Below are 23779 nucleotides of genomic sequence, written 5' to 3'. Positions count from 1 at the left end.
TTAGCATAACTTTAGGATTCATCAGGTCATACATTGACGTTAGGGATTAGAGTTAAGGTTAGCACAATGTTAGCATTGTTGTTAAGAAGCTAGGTTTACAAAAACATTTAGGCTAAATTCTAGATTGACGTTTGAAGATGGTCATAAACCTTCCTTAAAACTTACCAAATTGTCTTTGATGTTTAGAAAAAAACACATTAATTGAAGACTCATTTGTCTTTGACGTTTTTGGAAAATATTCAGCTCGCTTTACTGTTGAGTGGAAACCACGTTCCGCCCATCAGTTCACGGTATGGCGGGATGAGCGAGGACGTCCGGTGCTCGTTGACGGATGCCGTTTGCTAGCTGATTGTTGGTCTTGTTGTTGTCCCCCTTAGCTAGCTAGCTCTCTCTCTCTCTGTCTCTCTCTCTCTCTCTGTCTCTCTCTCTGTCTCTCTCTCTCTCTCTCTCTCTCTCTCTCTCTCTCTCTCTCTCTCTCTCTCTCTCTCTCTAGTGGGACGACAGTTAGCTCGATAAGTGATATTTATAGTCGGGCTGTGCTTCGCATAGCAAGGCGGTGGTGGTGGGGGCAGTGGATGATTCCCCAATGATGTTGTTTTGGTTAATTACGTCCAAACCTCCTGACTATAAACAATCGGAAATATTGGAAAAGGAGACGTTTATTTGATATTTTCCAGGTCAAGGGTAGCAGGACGGGGGGAGAAAAAAACCCACCTTGATTTGTGAGAACAACTGATTGCTTGGCTGCACGATGAGTCGCAATCACCGGGCTTGATTCAAGGTGACGGATCATCAGTGAGGATGGTCCAGCCTCTAATGGCTTTTGATCGGCCATCAAAAACCTGCATGCTTTGTTCATTTAAACACACAATGACACATAGATACGTCTTGATTGCAAACAATCAATACAGACGATGGAACGTGGCACATTTTTAAACCATTAGCCTTTCTTTCATGACTGCCATTAACAAGTCGATGATAATCATGGCCAAGACTGAAACTGGTACTCATTTCCATGGTCATTTATGCCGTGTTTACCAAATATTAAATGAGTTGAAACGCAAAAGCAGTCAAGCACACAGCAGTCAACGCCACGCCTACTAGCAATCTCGATTTCATGGCATTGTTCTATGATACGTTTCCAAACCCCGCAAAACCAAACTACATAAAACAATAACGAGCCCATACATATTATTTAAGACACAATTGTCATGTACGTACGTATGTAAAGAGCGTTGCTCATTTAAACACACAAATACGACATATAAATAACTCTCGAAAACTGCCAATAAAGACAATAGAACGTGTACTAATTTTTCCACAATTTTTCAGGACTATCATGATACAACGAGACTGTGTTTGTTCATAAAAATGGCCAAGATCGAAGCTATTAGTCATTTCCACGATCCCGTCTGCGGCGATAAACATCTGTGTAGGAGTGATCATTGATTTCAGAGCGGCTTGTTGGCCTTTTGTGGGCCAGTTTAACTATCAATTTTTGCATCTTTTCCAATAAGTGCGCTCGATATTGTCTGACTTCCTCCGAGAGTGATCCCAAGATTGACTGCTGATCTTCGACGTCCACAAAAAATACGTAGCTTGGGCTTGCCGAAGACTAGGTTGGCTTCGGTGTTCAGTAGAATTTCGTCTTTGATTGACATTAACATGTTTTTCTTGCACATCAAAGACTATTTAGTTGCCAAGAACCAAATGGCTGGTAATTATGTTCAACAAAGTCTAAACAAAAAATAACAGGTGTGTTAGGTTTATTAAATGTTCAGTTGGATGTTTATATTATGAAATGTGTTCATGTTTCATTTACATTTACAATTGCCTTGATATTTATGTTAACTTTATTGATGACTGTAGACGGTCTTTGTTTTTAGAAAACGCGTACATAACGTGAATTGACTAAATTGTTCATTCCGGTCAAAATAATCTTATGTTTACAAATAGTATTCACAGATGACGATTGTCTTTGATGTTTCCGAAAACGTATGTTAGGTTTGTTGGACACATTGTCTGGTCATGCCTTAAGCAATTGCATACGTGTGGGCGTGAACATTGATTCGACAACGGGTCTTTGGCCTTTTGTGGGTGTCCACCAGCTTCATTATCAGTTTTGCATATTTGCAATAATGCCGCTCAATACATTTGCCTTCTCAAGAGATTTACACACTTTTCCATCTTTGATGGATTTTGTACATTGCGTGTTCTGCGATCGACTTGCTCTGCATTAACCACCGTCCTGTTTGGTGGCCAGATAAAGGCCCCGAGCCGGGACGACTCCATTAGAATGCAGACCAAATCACCCAGCGGCGTCTTTTACGGCGCGTAAACGGCGCTACTTTACGGTGTAATTAACTTCTTAAGGGGCCGCGTGCAATCTCCAAGCCCTTTGGGAAGGTCCTGTTATTGGAGGGATGAAAGGCGCTTGTGGCTGGTAGCTGGTAGGGCGGTGCCCTCGGGCAAGTGTCGGACAAGGACACTTTTCAGTATTCCCCATTCGATCTTTTTGTTCTTATGCAATAAAGAAAATACATTTGTTCTAATGCCTTTGACAAACGTCTGATTTGTTTATGAAAACTGACACATTAGTTTGATTGAAGGTTAATAATTGTTATGGGTGTTTTGAAAACATGTTGGATTATTTAATAAGAGTAAATTGCCTTTGAAGTTTACCATTAGTTCAAGACTAAATCATGTTTATTCTTAAGGGTGGCTTTGTTTTTATGTGTTTTTGTGAATTAATTGTAGAAGCTCAACCAGGGACGAGGGTTGTAAGCTTTGCTTATTATTGTCCTTGTGAAATAAACTACTAAAATGGAAATGAAACGCTTTTACGTTCACTACCGACTAGGGCCGGGTAACGATGCTAATTTGGAAGAAAAAAAAGTTAGATTGTCATTGAAGTTTGCTCAATATATCGCTCTTGCGTCCAAAATCATAATCACCAAGAAGGCACACAAAAATATGCCAGTTTTTCCTCATATTCCATACATCCTTATTTCTTGTCCACTGGTTGAAGGGCAGACGCCAAACGGCGTGGTAAAAGTGACAAACCACCTCTACCCTTGCGTGCCACTCGGCCCGCGTCACCATCATTCAACGCCAAAGTTGTGGGGGCAGATTGCTGCTTTTTAAGGTGTATAAAAAGAAGATTGAGCGCGTCTCGCTCGGCGAAAAGAGAAATGAGCCCCCCGTTGAGCTCCGTCGGGGAAAGGTGGGAAAAAAAAGTCTGGAGGGCGAATACATGGGCTTTTATCACTTATTATACGGCTGAGCGCATCCTATATTGTTCGGGGACTCCTCGCACCCATCCATCTCCTGCACTGGAGGCAGCTGTATGGATCAGGGAAGCGGCATCAGCATGTAATGTCATCGGGATAGGCTGCACCACTTACACTTTTTAAGGGTACAGTGCCGTTGTTCTCTATGTGCACTTTTTTTTTTTTTTTTTGCGCAGCAGCACATGGGCTTGAGTGTGAAAGTGCTCTGCGGGAGACCAAACATCACTCTCAATTCGACGTTTGGCAAACTACTCACACAAAGGTGGCCATTGCATTGACAGGACGGCAGAATGGGGTTGGGACAAGACTGTTCCACCACATTCTGGTGGGCATCTGCCCCTACACCATATGGTGTCAAAAATGCTATATAAAGGGATACTTGACTTTTTGGGGAACAATCATTTTTGCCCCAGAAGTTCTTGGCAACCAAGGGCAGAGTACTCGCTGTCTCACAAAGTAGATAAAGGACAAAAAGAGGTGGCAGGACCATGACAAAAATAAGCAATCACACATTAACTTGAAATGTTAGTTTTTATTCCGTTTTTGTTGCTAGGCAAAATCCGTGGGGCACTGGCACATTTGCCCCAAAGTCTACGATGACTCGAGGAAGAAGGCTCTGCCGCTCCACGCAGCAGTTGAAAGAATGAGTAGAGTCCACGGGAAAATTACTATTGCTACACTAGTGTCAAATTGGATTTTTTGCTTTTTTTAGGCAGAATCAGTGGGGCATAATCCCATTCATCCCAAAATTCTATGGCAACAGCGGCATACAAATTTGCTATACTAACGAAAATGCAAAACGAGAAACATCCTTAACTTCCTTAACTGGCGGAAATCACAACTGCCATGTGTTAGCGGCGACGGCTACTGCTACTGCTTGGCTGTATCAATCACAATCCACCTCTTGATATTTTAGTTTTAATAAGAACCGTAACGGCGTAATGATTACGCTGAGTCAAGCGTGCGCTGTTACTAATGATTTGGAGATAAGCCGTAAAACGCAGAGGGCTGTGTGGGGGCCCAACCGGAGCCTGCCGGGTAAACAAATGATGCTGTTGCCGGGTGGGTTGGAGGTTACGTACATGCATGTGAGTGTATTTGTGTGTGTGCGTGTTTGTAAATGATTGATTGCTCCAATTATACGTTCATATGAAGCGGTGTAGGCGCGCTGATAAAGTACGCGTACGAAGCTGCCCGTCTGTAATAATCACAATAGTACGAAAGTTGTATGTTTTTAATCATACATGATTTAATGAACTTGGCACACTTTTCATCCATAATTGATTTCCATGATCACTGCATGGCCATGAAATATGACTGAGTATGTGCTGTTGCTAGGGAGGCTAACATAAAGTGAGCAGGAGATTGTTATATTAATATTATACATATTAAACGTTTGGATGAGTCATCTTTCCAATTTTTAAATGTAACCATAAACCACATTTACAAGTGACATTTTGGAAATAGTGAGTGTCCGCAAGAAGGACCTTGAAATGTCTGACCACCTTAAAAAAAATTCTCTTAAATGATTGCATTTTTTCTCTGATGAATTCCAACTCTTAAATCGGTTAATTTCTTAATCAAAAGGAACGTCGGGCTCAGCATTCCCGCTCGCAGTCGTGTCCATTAATCAATTTGAGCCCATTAGCGATAACGCAATGGAGCCATTGAGCACCCGTTGCCATTGTGGTGCCGCTACTACCGATCCCTAATTAACGTCCCTATCTCTTGCTTGGCGTGTTCACACAGAGTTAAGGGCGAGCCAAGGCCACCGGAACTCCATAAAAATGCAAATTTCAGTCATGCAAAATACCCCCGCAAAGCTGGACGTGATTAAATGTCTCTGTGTTACTCATTATTTGTATTGCTGTGTGAAGAAGAGGAGTGGGCTTTTAAAGGTCTCGGTTTTGGACCAAAATGTGTCCTGTTAACAAGTCCGCTGGAAAGTCAAGGTGAGTTATAAGGACTTTGCTCAAGGGCAACTCGGCTATGATGAAAGGGGGGACATTTACCATATCCTGTATGTAGTACCATATCCAGTTGTAGGATCGAAACGGGGGTCCTTTGGTGACAGATGATGGTCGGTGGAATCAAACGGGGGACTATTTGGTTGGTGACAGTTATATTTCAGTTCTCTGATTGGCATCATCAAACCTGAGACCTGTTAGGTGACAGTCCATATTCCTTTGCCAATACCAGTCTTCGAAATCAAAACTAGAACCTCTTGGACACAGTCTGCACTCTCTATTTTGAATCGGACCTCAGGTAAATGGCATCCTTTGCTGATGGTCTCATCTCATCTTACAGTGGAGTCCTGGGAACCTGTAGTCACAGATGACAGTCAAAAGCAAACCTGGGACCGTTTTATCACAGACTATTCTTATCCTTATCTCCTTGGTTGTCGTGGAATGGGACCTGGGATCTCATGGTAACAATCTGCATTCTTACTCCAATGATAGTGAGTGGAATCAAACCTGGGGCCCTTTATTCACAGTGTGCATTCTTGGCTTGCATCGGATTTGGGAAACCGAGGTTCTTATGAGAGAGTCCAACCTTTGGTTAAAGGATACTGGATTTGAAGCCTACCTTGGGTCCTTCGATTTTTGGTACGGTGTATTCGTATTCTGAAGCTAATTGGTGGAACCAAACCTGGGACCTTTATGTCACAAGCCACAGTTTTATCCCTACGCCAGACAGTGTAATCAAACTTGTCAAAACTTAAATCGAACCAAGGACTCTTTGAACATGGTCTGCTTTTGAGTACTTATGCCAGTCAGCAGGATTTTGGTTGTTAACTGGAATCGAACCTCAGGAAATGTGAATCATCTGGTGAGAGTCTACCAAGTATCCTGGGTTTGAATTCAACCAAGCGCCCTTTGGTCGTATCCCTATGCCAGTCAGTGGCTCTTACCCCGAAACCTTCTCGCCTGGAATCCAACCTGGCCCTTTTGCCCAGACTGCGTTTTTGTATAGAACTTATTTGTCATAACTGGAATAAAACTGTGGTGACCTTTAGTCAAGGGCAGCATTGTTTTGCTGATACCAGTCGGTAAACTCAATCTTTGAGCTATGAAGTCACAGTCCAAATTCTTACCCCTTCTCCCAGTCAGTGGAATTGAACCGTCACCTTTCCACCGCGAACCTTCTACTGCCTTCACCTTCTCGAGACCCCGCCTTCCCACATACTTGATATCCTTAACTCAAAAGTACAGCCAAACTTTTTCAACATTTTCTGCATCAATCTGGCATTCTGAGCCCCCCTCACCTCCAACTGAGGTTCCTCTTTGGATAGGGGGCTGCCACTCGAGTAGGTAACCATGATAAACGTGATGGCCTCATCATGGGCAACCCTCCCTTTTTTACTTCGGGGGTAACAGAGCTAATGTTGGCGGCTGTCTAACAGCCTTATGCAAACTTTATGACGGCGGCGGATGTCGTCCTGTCGGCACGTCGTATAAATAAAAACGATGGTGCACTTTGGCTAACCCCGAATCTTCCTGAATGATTTATGACTATCAGGGCACTATGGTTGACGCTGTTAGTGGCCCCCTGTGAGACCCCGTGGGGACTCATTGTATCATCGCCACCCAGACAGCGCGGCACATGTCACCAAGTGTTTTTTTTCTAGCTGTACAGACTCATTTTCGTTGAAGTAAACAGTAGCAGCTGGCAACGTCCAAAATTTTGCTCACAAAAACTGTGGACTCTGGGGAATTTTCTGGTTTGCGTCACGTGTTTCCGAGCTTTGTCCTTGAGCTGCTAGATGGCTACTTGCTAGCGTTACTTTTGCCAATAATACCATTTCTAACATACTCTACGCTTTTATAATGACTATCACTAGCCAGATTACAAAATAACTTTGAGCCTGTTTAATGCAAGCAAATCCTTTGGAAGCATTTGTCTGACATCCTGCAGATACCGCCCATGGCTTTAAATAGTTAACAAGTATTAAGGTTTGCCCAAAAAAAAAAAAAGAAAACAGTTGGCATCGTTTTTTCCCCATTTGAGTTGTTGCTACCAAGCGGGCAGAAGTTTTTGTGCGGTGGTGTATACAACACCCCCCCCCCCCCCCCGCCGAAGAAAGTAAGTCAATGGAATGTAAAATGCCGAGCTGTCCTGTTTAAGTCGAGACAAACTGCGGGAGCAAGAAGACATTCACACGTAGCATCCATTAAGAGCATTAATATTACATATGCAGCCACCCTGTACGCGTATGCGTGTGCGTGCATGTGTGTGTGTCCATCCATGTGTGTGTTAAGGACAAACTCATTTTCTCCATAACGCTCCTTCATGAGATATTTACATTGGGCATCTATTATAGATTATGATGTGATTGAAGCTGAGTGTTCCTGTCGTGGCCCCTGTCTGAACCCACCTGAACTTTTTCTTTTTAACTGTGGATTATTACTAGTTGGTTTTCTTATTTCCATTGTGCAAGATGGCAGTTGTTTAGTTTTTTTTTTTTTTTACTGTGGATTATTACTAGTTGTTTTGCTTATTTCCATTGTGCAAGATGGCATTTTTTTTATTTTTTTTTTATTGTGCATTATTACTCAAATATGCTATGGTGTGGACTTTTTTTATACTGTGGATTATTTTAAGTCAAGTGTTTATTTCTATTGTTCAATGTGGCGGTTCTCACGTGGCCTGCAAACAAATTAATGAATCCAAAATGTGCATTGGGCCCGAGGCTTGTTGCTCGCCTGGTTTAATCAACGCAGCGGCTCTTCCGACATTCCACAAATTCTCGCCGCATTTTTTGGAGCGCATCCAAGCCCTGGCCGTTGTTGTTCATGTTGCCAAACGCGCGCACACACACACACGCGCATGTATGCACGCACATGCACAGATGATGACCGCTCTGTGGTGGTCCCTCAGAAGCTCCCACTATCACTCTTTCAGTCTCGGAGACGCTCACCCCGCAGTGATGACCTCTACCTTTTTTTTTTTTCACCCTTTATCACCCCTGTTCTGCCCTTGAGCTTGAATTAATCACCTTCAAGTAAAAAAAACATTTTTTTTATACACTGCATAAAGCCAATTGAATTGATAGACACAATATGACTTGGTGTTATAAATGTAATAAAATAATATTTAAATTATGACCATATTAATATAATGTATATGACCATTAAATAAAAAGAATAAATACTAAAAATAAATAATAATAATAATATAATAATTCAATAGTAGAAATCAAAATGATAAAAAGTCAAATTCACAATGTGAAATAATCTATTCAAATTTTCCTTTATTTATTTAAATTGTGCTGACCCAACCCCTCATCCTCACTTTAAAATCCATCAATTTTGTAACCTTTTTCCACCCTCAAACCCGTGTTTTCTTGGCCTCCTCGTCAGGCCTTTCCTCACATCCTCCCGCTGCCCTATTTTTGCTCAACATCGTCCATCTTCTCCCCTCTTTCCCTGATGCACGCACGCACGCACGCACGCACGCACGCACACACACACACACACACAAAGAAAGCTATTGAATAAATGAAAGCTGCATGTAAAACAGAAGGCAAGCGATCTCATCAAGTGAGCCGTTGGGATATTGACAGGTGGAAGCTGGCGTTCCCTAAAGTGTGCGTGTGCGTGTTTGATAAGTGCGTGTGTGTGTTTGCGCACATATGAGAGAGATGCTTCTTTTAATCCAAAAAGACAACAACAAAAAGTGTCGTTGGCTATTTTGCGCGCTAACCGGGAGGCGGTTCCTCATTTGAAGACGACGAGCGCTGTCACTTGAATGGGAGGCGAGCGGCGGCGCTAATGAATTATTCACACAGCCTAATTCCGGCCTGTTTTGTGTCGCCGCTGTGGCGTATTGATGCTGTCAGGTGCGGGACGAGGAGGGACGGGGGCAAGGCGGTGCGGAGGGAGGGTCACCGATTGGATGAATCGCTTCCTGTGTGACTGGAATATATGTATTTTTATACATTTCCGCTTAATAGGGGAAGGTGGAAATCGTCCACAATGGAGATGGGCGTCTATTGTCGTCATTTGTCTTTTGATGATATTCTTAACTGTCAAACGAGTGCAAACAATTTTTTTTTTCTTGCTGCCTGCACTCCGCGCTTGGATAACACCGATCTCCTTCCTACAGAGGAAACCAACGAAGGCACAGTGTTAGTAAAACACGGTTTCCAATGTTGTACTGATCTGTTTTTATTCCCTTGCCCACAATCTCGTCTTGGATAAAACTGGTTTACTTACTAGAGAGGAAACCAACAAAGACACAGAATACTTTATACTCTTCAATTTGTTGCACCGCATTTGTTTCCCTTTCTGCCCGCAGTCTGTTCCAATCTGAAATGTTTGTGTTCATATTTACAGTTTAGTCATTGTTTTTATTTTTGGTTCAGAATTGTAGTGGATGTTGTAGAATTATACACCACGATTTCAATTTTTCCTCCATTTAATTTCTTGATGCCCCTAATCCCCCTTTGAATAAAAATACACAAGTTAAAAACTGATAACTACCAAATTTTGTGCATCTTTATTGTCAGATATGTTTTTGCTCATAAGTGTACTAGATGCTACGGTGTTATATGACACTGGACACTGCAGTCTCCACTTAGGCACTTAGAGCTCTGTTTTTGTATTGCCCGCAGTCTCTTTGTGGATAAAACCCTCTTCTTACCTTTTAGAAAACCCATGCAGAAATGTTGTGACTTTATCACTGCAGTATTAGTATAGCCTCCACATTTATAGCCCAATCTCCCTTTTTTTCCTTTCGGCCCAGAGTCTCCTCTTTGATAAAATCTAATAATCTAAGATTTTCAAAAATCTTCAGAATTGTACTGAATGTTGCAGTATTGTACTCCCCAGTCTCCCAAGTTTTTCTCCATTTCTTTTCTTGATGCCCACATTCTCCTATTGGATAAAATTGCTTTATCAACTTATTTTTTCCCATCATTTTTATATTGGGACTTTTTGGGGCATGCAAGGTGTTTGGAAAAACCCAGCCTCGCTTGGCTTACATGGAATTCTCATGACCGTCTTTACAGGAATGGTGCTTGAGTTGCGTTAAGGAGTTGTGCTGATTGCCGAGGTTGTCAAATGAACCCCTCCAGCCCCCACCCCCCTCACATTTCACGGTCTAATTACATTAGCATGCAATAAAAGTGCATCCTCAATGAGGTTAGCGGCACATTCCTCTTTCGGCAAGAAACATTCTCAGTGAGACAGTTTTATTTTCATATCTTCCACCCCCGCCTTTTTTCTGCATTTGGTTTAAAAAGCACAAAGATTATTTTTTTTTTAACCCAAATGCTAACTGAACTTTGCCTGAACTTCTTCTTCCGTGCTCCGACGCAAGCTGCTCGCTGAACTTGGGAAGGCTTCCTGGAGGAATCCCAAGGATGCAGATTGTCCAAACAAGCATAATGTTTTGTTTTACATCAATTGTGGGGAAACAAATGTCTCTCTAATGAGTCGCAAGTACAGTTTGCTGGAAACGAGAGCTTTATTTGCACTCAGGATGGGCTTGTTGAATCAGTTAACGGACGGTTTGTGTGTGTTGCCTTACACTAATGTCCCCCAAAGAGATGTTGATTGGACTCCCCTGCAGTACGGATAAAACACTTTTTGCGAAATGCTACAAAACATGGCGGAAGGCTGCTCAGGTTTGGAATTGAATTTATATATTTTTTGGCCCAATATTTGCATATTTTTCTAATACAGTAGTGTATTTGTGTATCTTTGATGAATATTTACTTTTGCAATGTTTGTTTTTCCGTACAATAACTTGTTTAGGTTTGTAGTATTTTTCCCCCTAACATTTTTTTTTTTTAATATTTTGTGTTTTGGTTAAAATATTTTTGCACAAAATACTTGGCTATATCCCCCGCCTAAAAAATGTTTTTCTTTTTTTTTAGTCTTAATTTTTTTACAACTTTTTTGTCCATCTTTATTTTATTTTATACTTCCCCCCACTATTGTACAATTTTTTTCCTCTCCCAAATATCGTTTTATGTTTTCACATTTTTTTCCCAATATTTGCATATTTTTCAAATTTTTTGAATTTCTATTTTAAGATATTTCGATTTCTGTACAATATTTGTTCTTCTTTTATTCTGTAATATTTCTGTAGTTTTTGTATTGTTTTGTAGTTTTATCGTACTAACATTTTTTCCCAAATATGTGTATATTTTGTACTACATTTGTTTTCCCATGATACGTTTGTCATTTGTTCCTGTTACTCTATTATATTTTTCTCAGACAAAATACACAATTATTAGATGGAGAACCATCTAATAATTGTGTATTTTGTCTGTTTTAGATTTTTCCCCATAAACATTTTCGTTAATAATGAAGTTTTTAATGATTGATAATATTTTTTTTTTTTGTGCTATGTATATATTCTGATGGCCTACCAAGTGCAGTACGGGCACCGTATACAGGCTCCCTCTAGTGGTATTCAATAGAATTGTTGCCTGAGCAAAATTCCGTTGTATTTTAAGTTCAGTACATGTGCATTAAATTTTCAGGAAGTTTGCTTTTAAACATTTATCTAGGCCAAACTTTATTTGTAACTTTTATGTATATTTTGATTAGGCTTATTTTCCTATATTTAAGCAGAATGTAATTGTTCATATCAGTTTCGTCAAACGTTAGCTTTTGCTGTTCGACCAAAATACATTTTCTATCAGAAAATTGAATGAATCGCACGTCTTCCTGCTTGTGCAATCTTCTCACGCTCCGCAGGACATGTCGAGTCCTCATCACGTTATTGGAAAATCGAAGCAACGTTGTTAGCGTTTTATGTCAGGAGCTTCCCAGTCCTTGAGTTTATCATTTGTTGTTATTTGAGGAGGCAGCGAAACTGTATAAATATGTACTGAGGGTGTGTTTGTGCGATATGCCGCAAACAAGCTAATAAGTCACTTGTTTATCTGCTGCCCTTTCTAAAGGCACTGACATCCGGCTAATGCTGCCTCGCTAATCGCGTATGAAAGTGCTTTTGTCTCCATAATGTCAGGCCAAAGAGGACCCCACAGACACTTTAGTAGCGATTGTAATATTTCATCTATATCGCAGGCACAATCCGGCATGAGAAGCTGCCTGGTCGTCAGGCCCGCATACGATGGAGCGGAGTGAAGCCTCTCTCGGCGTCAGCACTAATGCCGCCTCGGGGACGTGTTGTGATTTGTAATCATAGCCTTGTTCATCAGGGATTGTTGGGGGAGGGATCTTCATTGTCTTTTGTGATGTAAATGGAGAACATGATGTATTTTTTCACTCGTTTGAGTCCTGCATCGGGATGGGATGAATTTAACTTGTCAAATAACAGCATGTGATTGCAATTTTCAGTAAGCCAATCTGATCAAAATCCACAGCATTTTTCCCCCTCACATATACAAAACATTTCATAAAAAGGTTTCAAGCTGTTCTGTACTGTCAAACTAATTATAAAACAAAAGAAAATTTCACTTTGCATATTTTCAAAAAAACACAACTTTGTCTACTGCTAGCTTAATGCTAACACCCAATCAAAAATGCCATAGCTGAGCTAAAGGCATTAGCATTTGTTACAGGTTTCAAGTCAGGGTTAGTGTTTCAAAGTAGTTTCAAGGGTTTTGAGTTATGCTGTCAAGCCAGATTTAGGTTGTCAAATTACAGTTTCAAGCCAGGTTTAGCATTTCAAACACGGATTAGGGTTTCAGATATTGCTTTCAAGCGCAAGGTTTTCTATACGGGGTTAACATTTCTGGGGTTTCAAGTGAGGGATCTGCTTTCAAGTTGAGGTTTTAAATGATGGATTAGGTTAGGGTTCCAAATGAAGGTTTTGAGCCTTGTTTTTATGGTCTTTGTAAGGGCAGAATGTGAACATTTGATCGTATCAGCTGTTGTACCTAATGAAGTGACCCTAAGTCGACACCAGGGGTGGGTTTGCGGTTGCGGGGGTTCACATGCAGCTAAATCCCACCTGCGTGAGGAGGCTTTTGCGGACCTTGTAAGCGGACGTGACCCCCTTACTGAGGGGGAGGTGTTCAGGTGAGTATCAGAGTCTCCTTGGCGGTGATCGATAGACAAGCGCACCGGGAAGGATTAGCGGGTCCACAACACAGACTCAATCTATTTTGGAGGAGAAAACTAAATGGACTCATGAGGTTTACCAACTGCGCATCAGCTGGCCTTGGGTTACTGGGTGTTAGCATAGCAACTGATAGCATGTTTGCGTTTGATGAAGTCTTATTGGAAGTAGTAGCAGGGCTGTGTGATGTATAGCTTGACTTGGTTTTTGACTGGTTTTGTGACTTGGTTCTTGACTCATCAAGACTTGGTCTTTGACTTGTTGGCATGGATTCTACCACGGCTCATGACCATCTAACCTCAGCGGTATTTGGTGATGATTGGTAACAAAGAAAAGCATCAAGTAACAACTGATAATCGGCGTGAGAAACATCAGTGAGTGCAGGCGATGTGTGCTTAAAAAGCAAATGAACGGTGTTTATTTATAGAAAGGCAAATGAGCTGATTTCACCTGCATTATGAGGCAACGATGCACTTTTCCCGAATTAATGAGAAGGTAAAACAGGCGGCGGAACATATTTAGGCTGCAGCGTTAAGTGCTTTGTGCGCCGGCTTTTTGCTTTCATTTCCATACGTTTAATACAACATTCATACGGACGGTAATCCACGCTGAATACAAATTGTCATATTTTTGCTGGTGCAAACAGCTGCACACCATCTGCTACGTCTTCACGGCTAATATTTTTCTTTTTTCTGTTCTACCGTATATCTTCGCTGGGGGAATGAGGGATTTTCAAGCATGAGCCGTACCGGCCGTTGCCCAACAAATTGCGGGAATTATCAAGGAGGAAGACAAAGGGGACTAAGGGTGAATCAGAGTATTGATCAAATACTAACATGCTAACAGATTCTATGCTATGATATGGCAAAATATCAACCTGAGTAGAGAGAGCGCAAAGAAAGAAAGAAAGATTTTACCTGTATTCGGATATGAGAAATAATAAAAGGCTAACTTATTAGCATTTGCTATGCTAACATGTAACAAGTGAACAAGCTGGGATTTTAGATTGTGCTCCATCACAAGGAATTTGACTCCTGCAGTAGGAGCGATAGCACCTGCCTGAGGAAAATAATTGGAAGAGGTGGTGACCAGGATGTGGAGTGTCCGTGAGGATTTTGTCTTGGTTCTTGCACTCCAAGAGTTGGTGGGTGGGGGCTTTAACTTGACCTATTTGGAATGAGAAATGGTAAAATATTAATATGCAAGCAGTTGCTATGCTAACAACCGATAAAATCAACGTTGCTATGCTAAGATATGGCAGCAACCTGAGTAGAAAAGGTTAAATTCTATTTGAAATGTGTTGAAATGCTAACATGCTAGCATAATGGTAAGATAGATAATTTCACATCATGCCATGTTGTCAGAAAAGTGAGATGAGAACTGACAAAATGCTAGCATGCTAACAGCCAATATGCTAACATATAACAAATAGTAATCCCGTTGATTTTTGGGTGTATTTTGCATTTTGCTTGCTTTTCTGCTTCGATGTCTGTGTGCATTGAGGCCGTCATGTGGTTCGTGTGTCACAAAATCAATTTCACATATTTTTCTCCTTTATCATCTCAGTCATTATTTTCCACAATTGTACTTTTTCAATATCGTTTACATTCTTTTGTGTCATCGTACCACACGTTTTTATCTGTCTGGCCTCAGCTTGCAAGTTTTTGTTGCTACGTTGCATTGATATTCCATCCCAGCAAGCTCGTCGTGTCACAAGCGCTTTGTCGCGTATGAGATGCCCATCGACGGGGCTTGTCCCCTGTGAATTGAATTATTGGCGGCGCGCTTCCGCCCGCTAATCGAATAACGCGCTGCGCCAGCACATTTTGACTCTCCGACAAAAGCCGAGTCAAAATGTCAAGCGGGCACCCCCCTCTGGAGGATTCGCGGGGCGAGTGGTAGGTTTTAGGAGACCCGTGAGCGCCCCGGGTTCAAGTCAATCCAGGCCTGAGAGTGGCTAAATGCGGCGAGGTTTGAGGGTTTTGCCGCCAGAATCAAATGACGGGTGCGCCTGAAACACAATTCAACTTACTCAAGCCATTTTCTTTACCCTTCCTCGTGAAAAAAAAAATCTAATAATAATTAAGGGTAAAATCCAGGACCGTGGTTTCAAAATAGGGTTTCAAACTAGCATAGGGGTTCTAAATAGGATGTAAAGACAAGGTTAAGGTTTGAAAATAGGATTTCTTTGTCTGGTTAAGGCTTCAAAGTAGGGTTTAAACTCAAGGTTAGGGTTTCCAATTCGGGTTTCTAGCAAAGGTTAGGGTTGTATTTCCATGTCACTTTTCATGGTTCCAACTTGGTCAGTTGTCTGTCGTAGAAACGAGCGGCGCCGGGCGGCCATCTTGCCGTCATCCTCTTAAAAGCTAATCAACATGTCGGCTTGTCGAAATGTCAGACAGATAAGGCGGGCGAACAAACACGGAAAAGGATCATTACAGCCTTCCAATTGAAGCCGCCCGCCGAGAGACATCTTAGGCGGCAGATAAAAGACAACAACAACACTGCCGCCTCCACTCGGACCCGCTTAGACGCGTTGGATTTCGCATTTTAGCCTGGAGAGCGAGACGCAAATGTCAAACGTCTTGTGTATTGTTAGCAACTTTTGTGCTGTATGGTTGTAAGCGGGAGGCAAGGTGGGGGTAGGGTGTTAAGGGGCCGCTCGTAGAAAGAAAGCCAGCCGGCGGTGGGCCACTAAGCGTTTTAATCTCTCACGCCCCGAGACCGCGAACCGTCTTGTAATCGACCTTGGCTCCAACGCGTAGGTCGCCAAAGGGTTGGTCGGGGCGGGGTGGGGGGCTAGTTTGCATTTCCCACAGATGCTTCAGAGAGCGAGACGCGGAGGGCAATTAGTACGACGGGATAAGGAGGCAAACGAACGCCTCTCCTCGGCGCAGACGAAAAAGAATAAATACGTGATTATGATAAAAGAGCAACCGACAGCCGGCTTTATTGTTTCAGTTATTTCCCATAGGAAGCAATGGAAATAGATGTCATTGGTTCGGTTTATTCAATGTACAGTCATGCCTGGGCTTTCCTGGTAGGGGTTCAAGGCTGCCTAGGGTTTGGGATGGACTTTTCGAGAGCTACTTGCTGTTTCTAAACAGTTTTTTAATTTGTGTTTCTGACAAAGGTAGACGCCAGGGTTAGAATTTGTATGTAGGCTTTAAAGTCTGGCTTTTGGTTTCAAATTAAAATTTCAAGACAAGGCAAGGTAAGGTTTTCAAGTCTTGATTCGGGTTACTAATTAGGGTTTAGAGTCAGAGTTAGAGTTAAGGAAATTCAGGTCATGCTTTTGGTTGCAAATCAGGATTTAAAGCTTGGATTAGAGTTTCAAGTTAGGGTTTCAAGTCTACATTAAGGTTTCAAAGTGGGTTTTATGTCAGGGTTAGGGTTTCAAATTGGGATTTAAAGACAGGATTAAGCCTTTACAGTAGGAATGAAAGACAGGCTTAATCAAGCGCAGGTTTTAAAAATAATAATAATTTTTTTATTACTGTTAGTAGTGTTTCAATATGAGGTTAGGGTTTGACACAGGAGTTAGTGTTTGAAATGAGGGTAACTTAGAGTTTCAAACTATGGTTTCAGGTCAGGTTTAGGATTTTGAGTTAGAATTTCAATGTTTTAAGTCTAGTTTAGGGTTTCAAATGTGGACCTGGGATGGGTTTAAGACAAGAATTAGGGTTGCAAATTAGAATCTCAAATCATGTTTATGGTTCTGTTCTTGAAGCCTCCGTCTTTCCTTTCTGCTGCAGCCGCCTCCGACCCGGACAGCGGTCCCTGTCGGAGGACTTACTGTGGTCGCGGGCGCCAGTGCGTGCTGATGGCGACGACGGGCCGCGCGGAGTGCGTGTGCCAGGAGAAATGCCGCGCGTCCTTCGTGCCGGTGTGTGGCTCGGACGGACGCTTCTACGAGAACCACTGCGAGGTTTATCGAACCGCCTGCGTGGAGAAGAGGCGCATTTACGTGGTGCACAGCAAGGACTGCTTCTTCAAAGGTAAATGCCGTACCCGCAATGCCATTATTAGCGTTAGCATCAATGATGTTGTGTTGTTGTTGTTTTTTTTAAATGTCTGGACTTATCCTTAGATTTGAGTCGTCTACGACACGATGTCATGCAGTCTGCTCCAATTACGATGCGCTGTGATTCAATCGAATTATGGAGCAATATGATGCTATTGACTAATTCCCATTCTGCGATGCACTTAAGTCTACTTACGATGCGGTAGGATTTTGTTAAATTAAGTTGTGATATGATCTAATTGATTCATATTATGACCAAGCAATTCACTTTTTTACGATGTATTATTCAGTTAAATTAATTTGATATCTGTCATGCAATTAACTAATCATAAACGATTTTGTCAAATTGAGTTGTTATTTGATACAATTTGAGTCAAATTTACAAATGATACAATTCAGCCAAATTAAACTGCAATACCATGCGATTGACAAACGGTGCAATTCAGTCCAGTTACTATGTGATACGATTTAGTCCATTTAATCTACGATCTGATCCAACTTCCTCCAATTACGATACAATAGTTGCGGCACAAGACGATTGACTCAAAAATTCGACATCATTTTGTCAACTTAAAACAATTGACTAATTACGATGCTATGCAATTCACTCATTAACTCTAATTACAATTGAAACGCTTGAGTCCAATTACGATGCAATACGATTTGGTCCAATGAAGTTGACTGAAATGGTGATAGAATTTAGTCCCCAAAAAATATTTGCAAGGTCAATGTTATGATATGATATGGTTGGCTCTAATTATGATGCAATTTAATGTGAACCAGTTCAATGACAATACAATTCCTTCCAAATATGATGCCGTACAATTAACTTCAATTACGATTTGATTCGATTCACTCAACAAAATAGCTATTAGAATGAAACGATTCATCGTGTTTACATCAAATGAGATAGTTTGGTATCCTCCCGTTTGACGTGAAGTCGCCTGGACGCGATTCTCGTTAACGTGCCGCAATCTGCTCAGATTTTTCTTTCGAAGGAGTTTTCTTAGGCTTCTGACGGAGAAGCAAGCTCTTTTTCACTCAAAGGCAAAAAAAGCACTGATCATCTGTTGAGTCATTTTTAATTACCGGCGCTGCAAAAGATTGCGCAGGCTGTGTCACCAACTGTAGTTTTTCTTAATTAAAAGAAATGATTGTGAGTTATTAAAGCTTGTTTTGATGCAGACGCCAAAGCGCTTTACGCAAGCTCTCCGGAGAGGGACGGACCCAAAATGAAGTCTGCGTACTTGAAGGCTTTTTGACTTCAATTTAATACAGAAACATTTCCACAGGAACAAAACAATTGTTTCTTTGAGGCACTTGTCGCCTACTGCCGCCGCTATCGCCGTGGCAACCAGGCCCTCTGTAGTGGCTCTATTCATTTAATGGAGATGAAAGAATCAAATTGTTCTTGCAGTCGGGAGCTCCATCCCGGCGCTCAGCGTTGAGTTTGTCGTCTGGGAAACGATAGCCTGACAAGTAGTGACAATAGCGCTTCAATGCGCCGCCATTCACGCTTGGACGAATATTGAAGGCTTTTGGTTCTCACAAAGCCCACATGATAGAAGATCTGGAATGCGAGTTTTTGGTACTGTACAGAGGACTACTGTAAACAAACACAGTGAAGCTCAGCTTCTAGCTGGCATATGTCGTCGTTAGCGATATTCTTTTGGCAGTACCGTTTGAAATGTCATTGGAAGAATCTTGTCTTGTACAGATGTTCCGTTTGAAATAGCGCCAACAGCTTGCCACTCGCTGTAATGTCTGCTAGCCAGAGGCAGAGCTGGAGCGACACTGTTTGTTTCCAATCCAAATATTTTACACCCCGCTATATCAACATAATTACTCCCATTTAGTTTCACAGCAAGCAAAGTGCATCACTTCAAAGTCCACTTCATCCCGACTGGAGGTTACGCCGCTCCCAGATATTGCCGTCCCTGTCTAACATCTGTTAGCGGCGTGCCTTTAAATCTCCTTTTCCAGGTCAGATTAAAATATATTCTCTAATCCCCTCAAGGTGCGGATGTGTAAATAGAGAAGCTCGGGGCTTTTTGCCGTCGTTCACATGCGCGCTCACACGCGCCATCGTGGCGGCGGTTTTAATCGGCCCGTTAAGCCGAAAGGGATTCCTGGCCCACGCCAGCGCGCATAGCTAATCCACATTAGCCACATTGGCTCGCCATATTAGGCCAACCGAAGCCAGACGACAGAGAAGGAGAGCGGCGGGAGATGAAGAGGAGAAAGAGAAAAAAAAAGGTCTCTGTGATTAAGACTGCCGGCGTAGGAATAACAGCAGGAAGGCGAAAGGAGTTGATGAAACGTGAATGGCGGTGGCTTGCCAAATATTTCCAAAACAAGCTAATTGACTTACACGCTCGCTTGTTTGCCGGCAAATGTGGCTGGGTGACAAACAACAGGGCAGCTTAGGCCTTGGTTGTCATGGTTACAGTGGTTGCGAAGACAACTATTATGGCATTGGTGTACCAGTTTCAAGGTGTCCCAATAAAATATGCGCGACGTGCTTTTGGTCGACAGATACAGATAATAGCGAGAAGAAGATTTTGTCTTTAACTTGATAGCAGTTTTCATGTAGTCCGGCCATTACTTGCCAGACAAGACCGTGGCGGATCTTCGACCAGGTAGCTGCCAAGTTGGTACTAAACTTAGTTTCCTAAAGGGTTCTGGTATTCAGGAATTTTGGAAATGCTACAAATTTTCAATGGAGAGGTTTCCTACTTCAGAATCAAAACGATCTTTATTTGGCCAATTATGTATAAACACACAAGGAATTTCCATTAGTATTAACATCATTTCGAGTCAACCGTTTAGGGAATTGATAGCAAGAGGGAAGAAACTATTGGAATGTCTGCTACTCTGCTGGTTCTAGTGCGCATTGTTGACGTTGGAAGAGGTGGTGACCAGGATGTGGAGGGTCCAAGAGAATTTTGCCTGCCCTTGTCTAGAGTCCCTAAGAGTGGCTAGGGAAGTGCACTTTTTTTTTTTACAGGCTGCGCATCCAACAACGCTGAAACCTTGCTTTTGGCTTTAACCTTCATTTTCTTGGCTTTTCTCTGAAGAACGACAAGTCTTCATCACAGAAAATAAAGCCATGCCCCCGAAACCCGTCAACCCCTTTTAAGTGCCCCCTTTGCCCCCGCGCAGCCTTTGGGCCACGCGTGTCTGATTCGGCTCTCAAATTTTGATAAAAACCTCAACGCTGTGGCGTGAAAGTCAATTTTGCTTTGCTCCAGGCCCGCAGCCCAAAAGTCACGGTGGCGAATTTGACCGCTTTCATCGCGGATTGTTGCGACCAGTTGAAAGACGAAGACGGATACGTCCCGTCCTGGCATTAACTCCGTTGGCTTGGTCGTGATGAATAGAGACTTTTGCTTCTTGCTATTTATATCCCTTTCAAAATGAGCGAAATTGGAGGAAGTACAACGGCCCCACGACGCTACATCCTCATAGCGCTAATTTGATCGTGCCACTGGCGGCACCACCATTGATTAAAAAGGGTCCAAAAGCATCAGTAGCGGCTGATTAATCATCTCTGTCCTCCCTGATTGAATGCAGATCAGAGCGTCGTCTGTTTGCGCCCGGGTTCAAGGGGGGGTTGCTCGCCCTCAGCAGCGGGAAACTTCTCTGATGCATCCTCCGGCTTCTGGCACTTCATTAGGGATGAGTGGCGCACTGGCTCATACTCACTGTTGACTCTGGGATCAAATTGCCGCTTTTGTTGGGAGCCATCATGCGGATTTTGTATTGCTTCATTTCCCCAAGGTGGTGAGAGCTGGAGATCCATTTTTGTAGCGATTATACAAAAAGAAGAGGCTTGATTTTTGGTCTGATTTATTTAAGAAGTTGCCTAGTCAGGGTCTTAACCAACCTGAGCAATGGTGAACAAAAACTCGGGTAAGGGAAAGCTTTAGTGTAGTAGACGAGATGGGGAGAGTTTTAAGGTTCCAGGTAATTGGTTAGATTCAGGATTCGGGAAAAACCTTGAATTGTTGAGCTTGTAGCGTGGCCTGTTTGAGCTAACGCCACGCTCAAATTGTTTGGAAATGTTTCATTGTAATCCTTGAGTGTTAAGGTTGGCAGTTTCGGGTTTCGGGTTTCGGGTTTCAGGTTAGGAAAAACCTTTAATTGTAGCATTGGCCCAGACCTTTCTGAGCTAACTCTGATCTCTGGGATTTTAACGCAGGCGTTTGTGTTTGGGTTGGAAAAACCTAACATGGCCTGTCTGAGCTCATGTCAAACGTTCTAATCGAGTGTTAAAAGTTCTGAAAAAGATTTTGGGTTTAGTGTTAAGCTCCAAAATGAAACCTCGACTCGTAAACTGCAAAAGCCTTGCGTTCAAATGAATGACTTGTTTCTGATTGCTTTGACATTGTTTTTACTCCATCCTTGTTTATCGGCGGTTTACTGCAATTGAGTTGGACACAAAATGCTTTTTGTGCCATTTAGGAAATTAGTTTGAGTGCGTCTTGTTAGACGTTGGAACAAATGACTTGATGCTTGTTTGGAGCGGACGACTTGCGGGAATTCTCCTCCGCTTTTAGCCGTCCATTATCCATCTATGTTGGCTGCTGCACTTACCCTTGACTCTTTATCATCGGTGCCTCGCGCGGTGACAGCGCCGCTTATTGCATTAGCCGTCAACGCGTGGGCCCTTTCGGACCGTTTTTGTGGAGAACGCCATTAACCCAACGGTCGTGTCATCAGCTTCGCATTGTCCACACTGAGACACTTTTAAAAGTGCTAAATGCTGCGTGTCGCCCCCCAAAACGGAGTTAAAAGTTACCAAGGCCGTGCCGTCCGAAAGTTACAAAGTTACCATCGGGTCGGAGAGGGCTTGTTTCGGTCCAGGGAACCAAGTGTGACACATCGGACCCACTGCTAGGCCTCCCCTGACAGCCCTTTATTTGTTGACGCCGGCTTATTAACGAGCCGTCCCGCCAGCCGGCTTTTCTTTATTTTAGACCTCATTTAGTCGCTGTCCTCCCCGCTAATTCATTACGGCCGACATATTTGCCCTGGCAAATGGATGTCCTGTCCCAGATAGATATGTCCCGCCGTTTGTACGCCTCCTCCCAAGAAACAAGAAACTTCTTTTCGGGCTGGCCCCGCTGCTGTAGATAGTCGACTCGTAGAAAAACAGTGCAGATGATAGAAAACAACACTTATGTTCATCACTTATTCATTACGTGAGCTGCTGTAACAACTGCAAACAACCTAGTGAAAAATAGACATACATAATTGATGATGCGCCGTATGAACTTCCATCGGGTGTGTGTGTGTGAGAGAACTGTGAAATGTAAACTGAAGTCAAATCATAATTATGTTGATCATATGTCATACTGAACTCATTCACCTTTTCCACACTTGTTATGGCTTTAGTCCAAAAATGGATAAAATCCATTAATTTACTAAATATTCTACACTAAAAAGACCATATTTGTACAACTTAAAAAGCCAATTATTCAAATGTTTGCTAATTAAATTAAAATCAAAAACTTGAAATATTACAAGGTAAACTGAAAGTCTCTAAATTCCCTCACAGGCTGAATGAAGTATATGTCCTGTTTTTTCCCCCTTTTTTCTTAAAATTCCACAACAAAATTCCATGCTGACAATTTTATTGAAAGAAAAATAATACTGAAATTACAAACTAAGAGTGGCTAATATAGGACCATAGCATAGCAACTACAAAATAAGAATGACTAGACAAACTAAGAGTGGCTAAAAAATCATCATCATAAGGAACACAGCAACTGCATAGCAATTACAAATATCACAAGGAACATAGCAACTGCATTGCACTGACAACATTAGAATCAAAGAGACATAGCAACTGCATAGCAACTACAAATATCACAAGGGGCATAGCAACTGCATTGCACTGACACCATCAGAATCAAACGGGACATAGTAATTGCATAGCAACTACAAAACATCACAAGGGGCATAGCAACTGCATTGCACTGACAACATCAGAATCAAACGGGACATAGTAACTGCATAGCAACTACAAAATATCACAAGGGGCATAGCAACTGCATTGCACTGACAGCATCAGAATCAAACGGGACAGTAACTGCATAGCAACTACAGTGGCTAAGAAATTAAGTGTGGCTAATACATCATCATAAGGGTCATAGCAACTGCATAGCAACTGACAAGATCATGACACCATTTAAAAAATATATTTGTTCATCTTTTTTGGGGGGAGGGGGAGGGGGGGGGGCCCAAATACATTTTTTGAGTGTGGGTACTGTATGTATATAGCCAGATACAGTATCTATGTAATGCAGTACTAGGCAGACAGATATGTCGATTAGATTAATTAGATTAATATGTCGCAAAGCATACAGTATGGAGGTTATGTGGACAGATATCTAGTTGAGTTTGTAGCTTAAGTAGATAAATA

General features: G+C 42.2%; 1 protein-coding gene across 2 annotated transcripts in view; it reads left to right on the top strand.

Annotated features, from left to right (window-relative positions):
* The window catches only part of fstl4 (follistatin-like 4), a 124139-nt gene that overhangs the window by 58620 nt on the left and 41740 nt on the right, over window positions 1-23779 (top strand). For both annotated transcript variants that reach the window (XM_086098423.1, XM_086098424.1), the window contains exon 8: window positions 17084-17326. In XM_086098423.1, the coding sequence (XP_085954549.1) occupies window positions 17084-17326 (243 nt within the window). The remainder of the gene's footprint in view (window positions 1-17083; window positions 17327-23779) is intronic.

This window comes from Leptonotus elevatus, chromosome 16 (genome assembly GCF_054856555.1).
Source record: "Leptonotus elevatus isolate MCC_2025b chromosome 16, RoL_Lele_1.0, whole genome shotgun sequence".
Taxonomy (NCBI): domain Eukaryota; kingdom Metazoa; phylum Chordata; class Actinopteri; order Syngnathiformes; family Syngnathidae; genus Leptonotus; species Leptonotus elevatus.
Note: the sequence above shows the minus strand (reverse complement) of the source record. Positions and strands in the feature narration are given on the sequence as shown.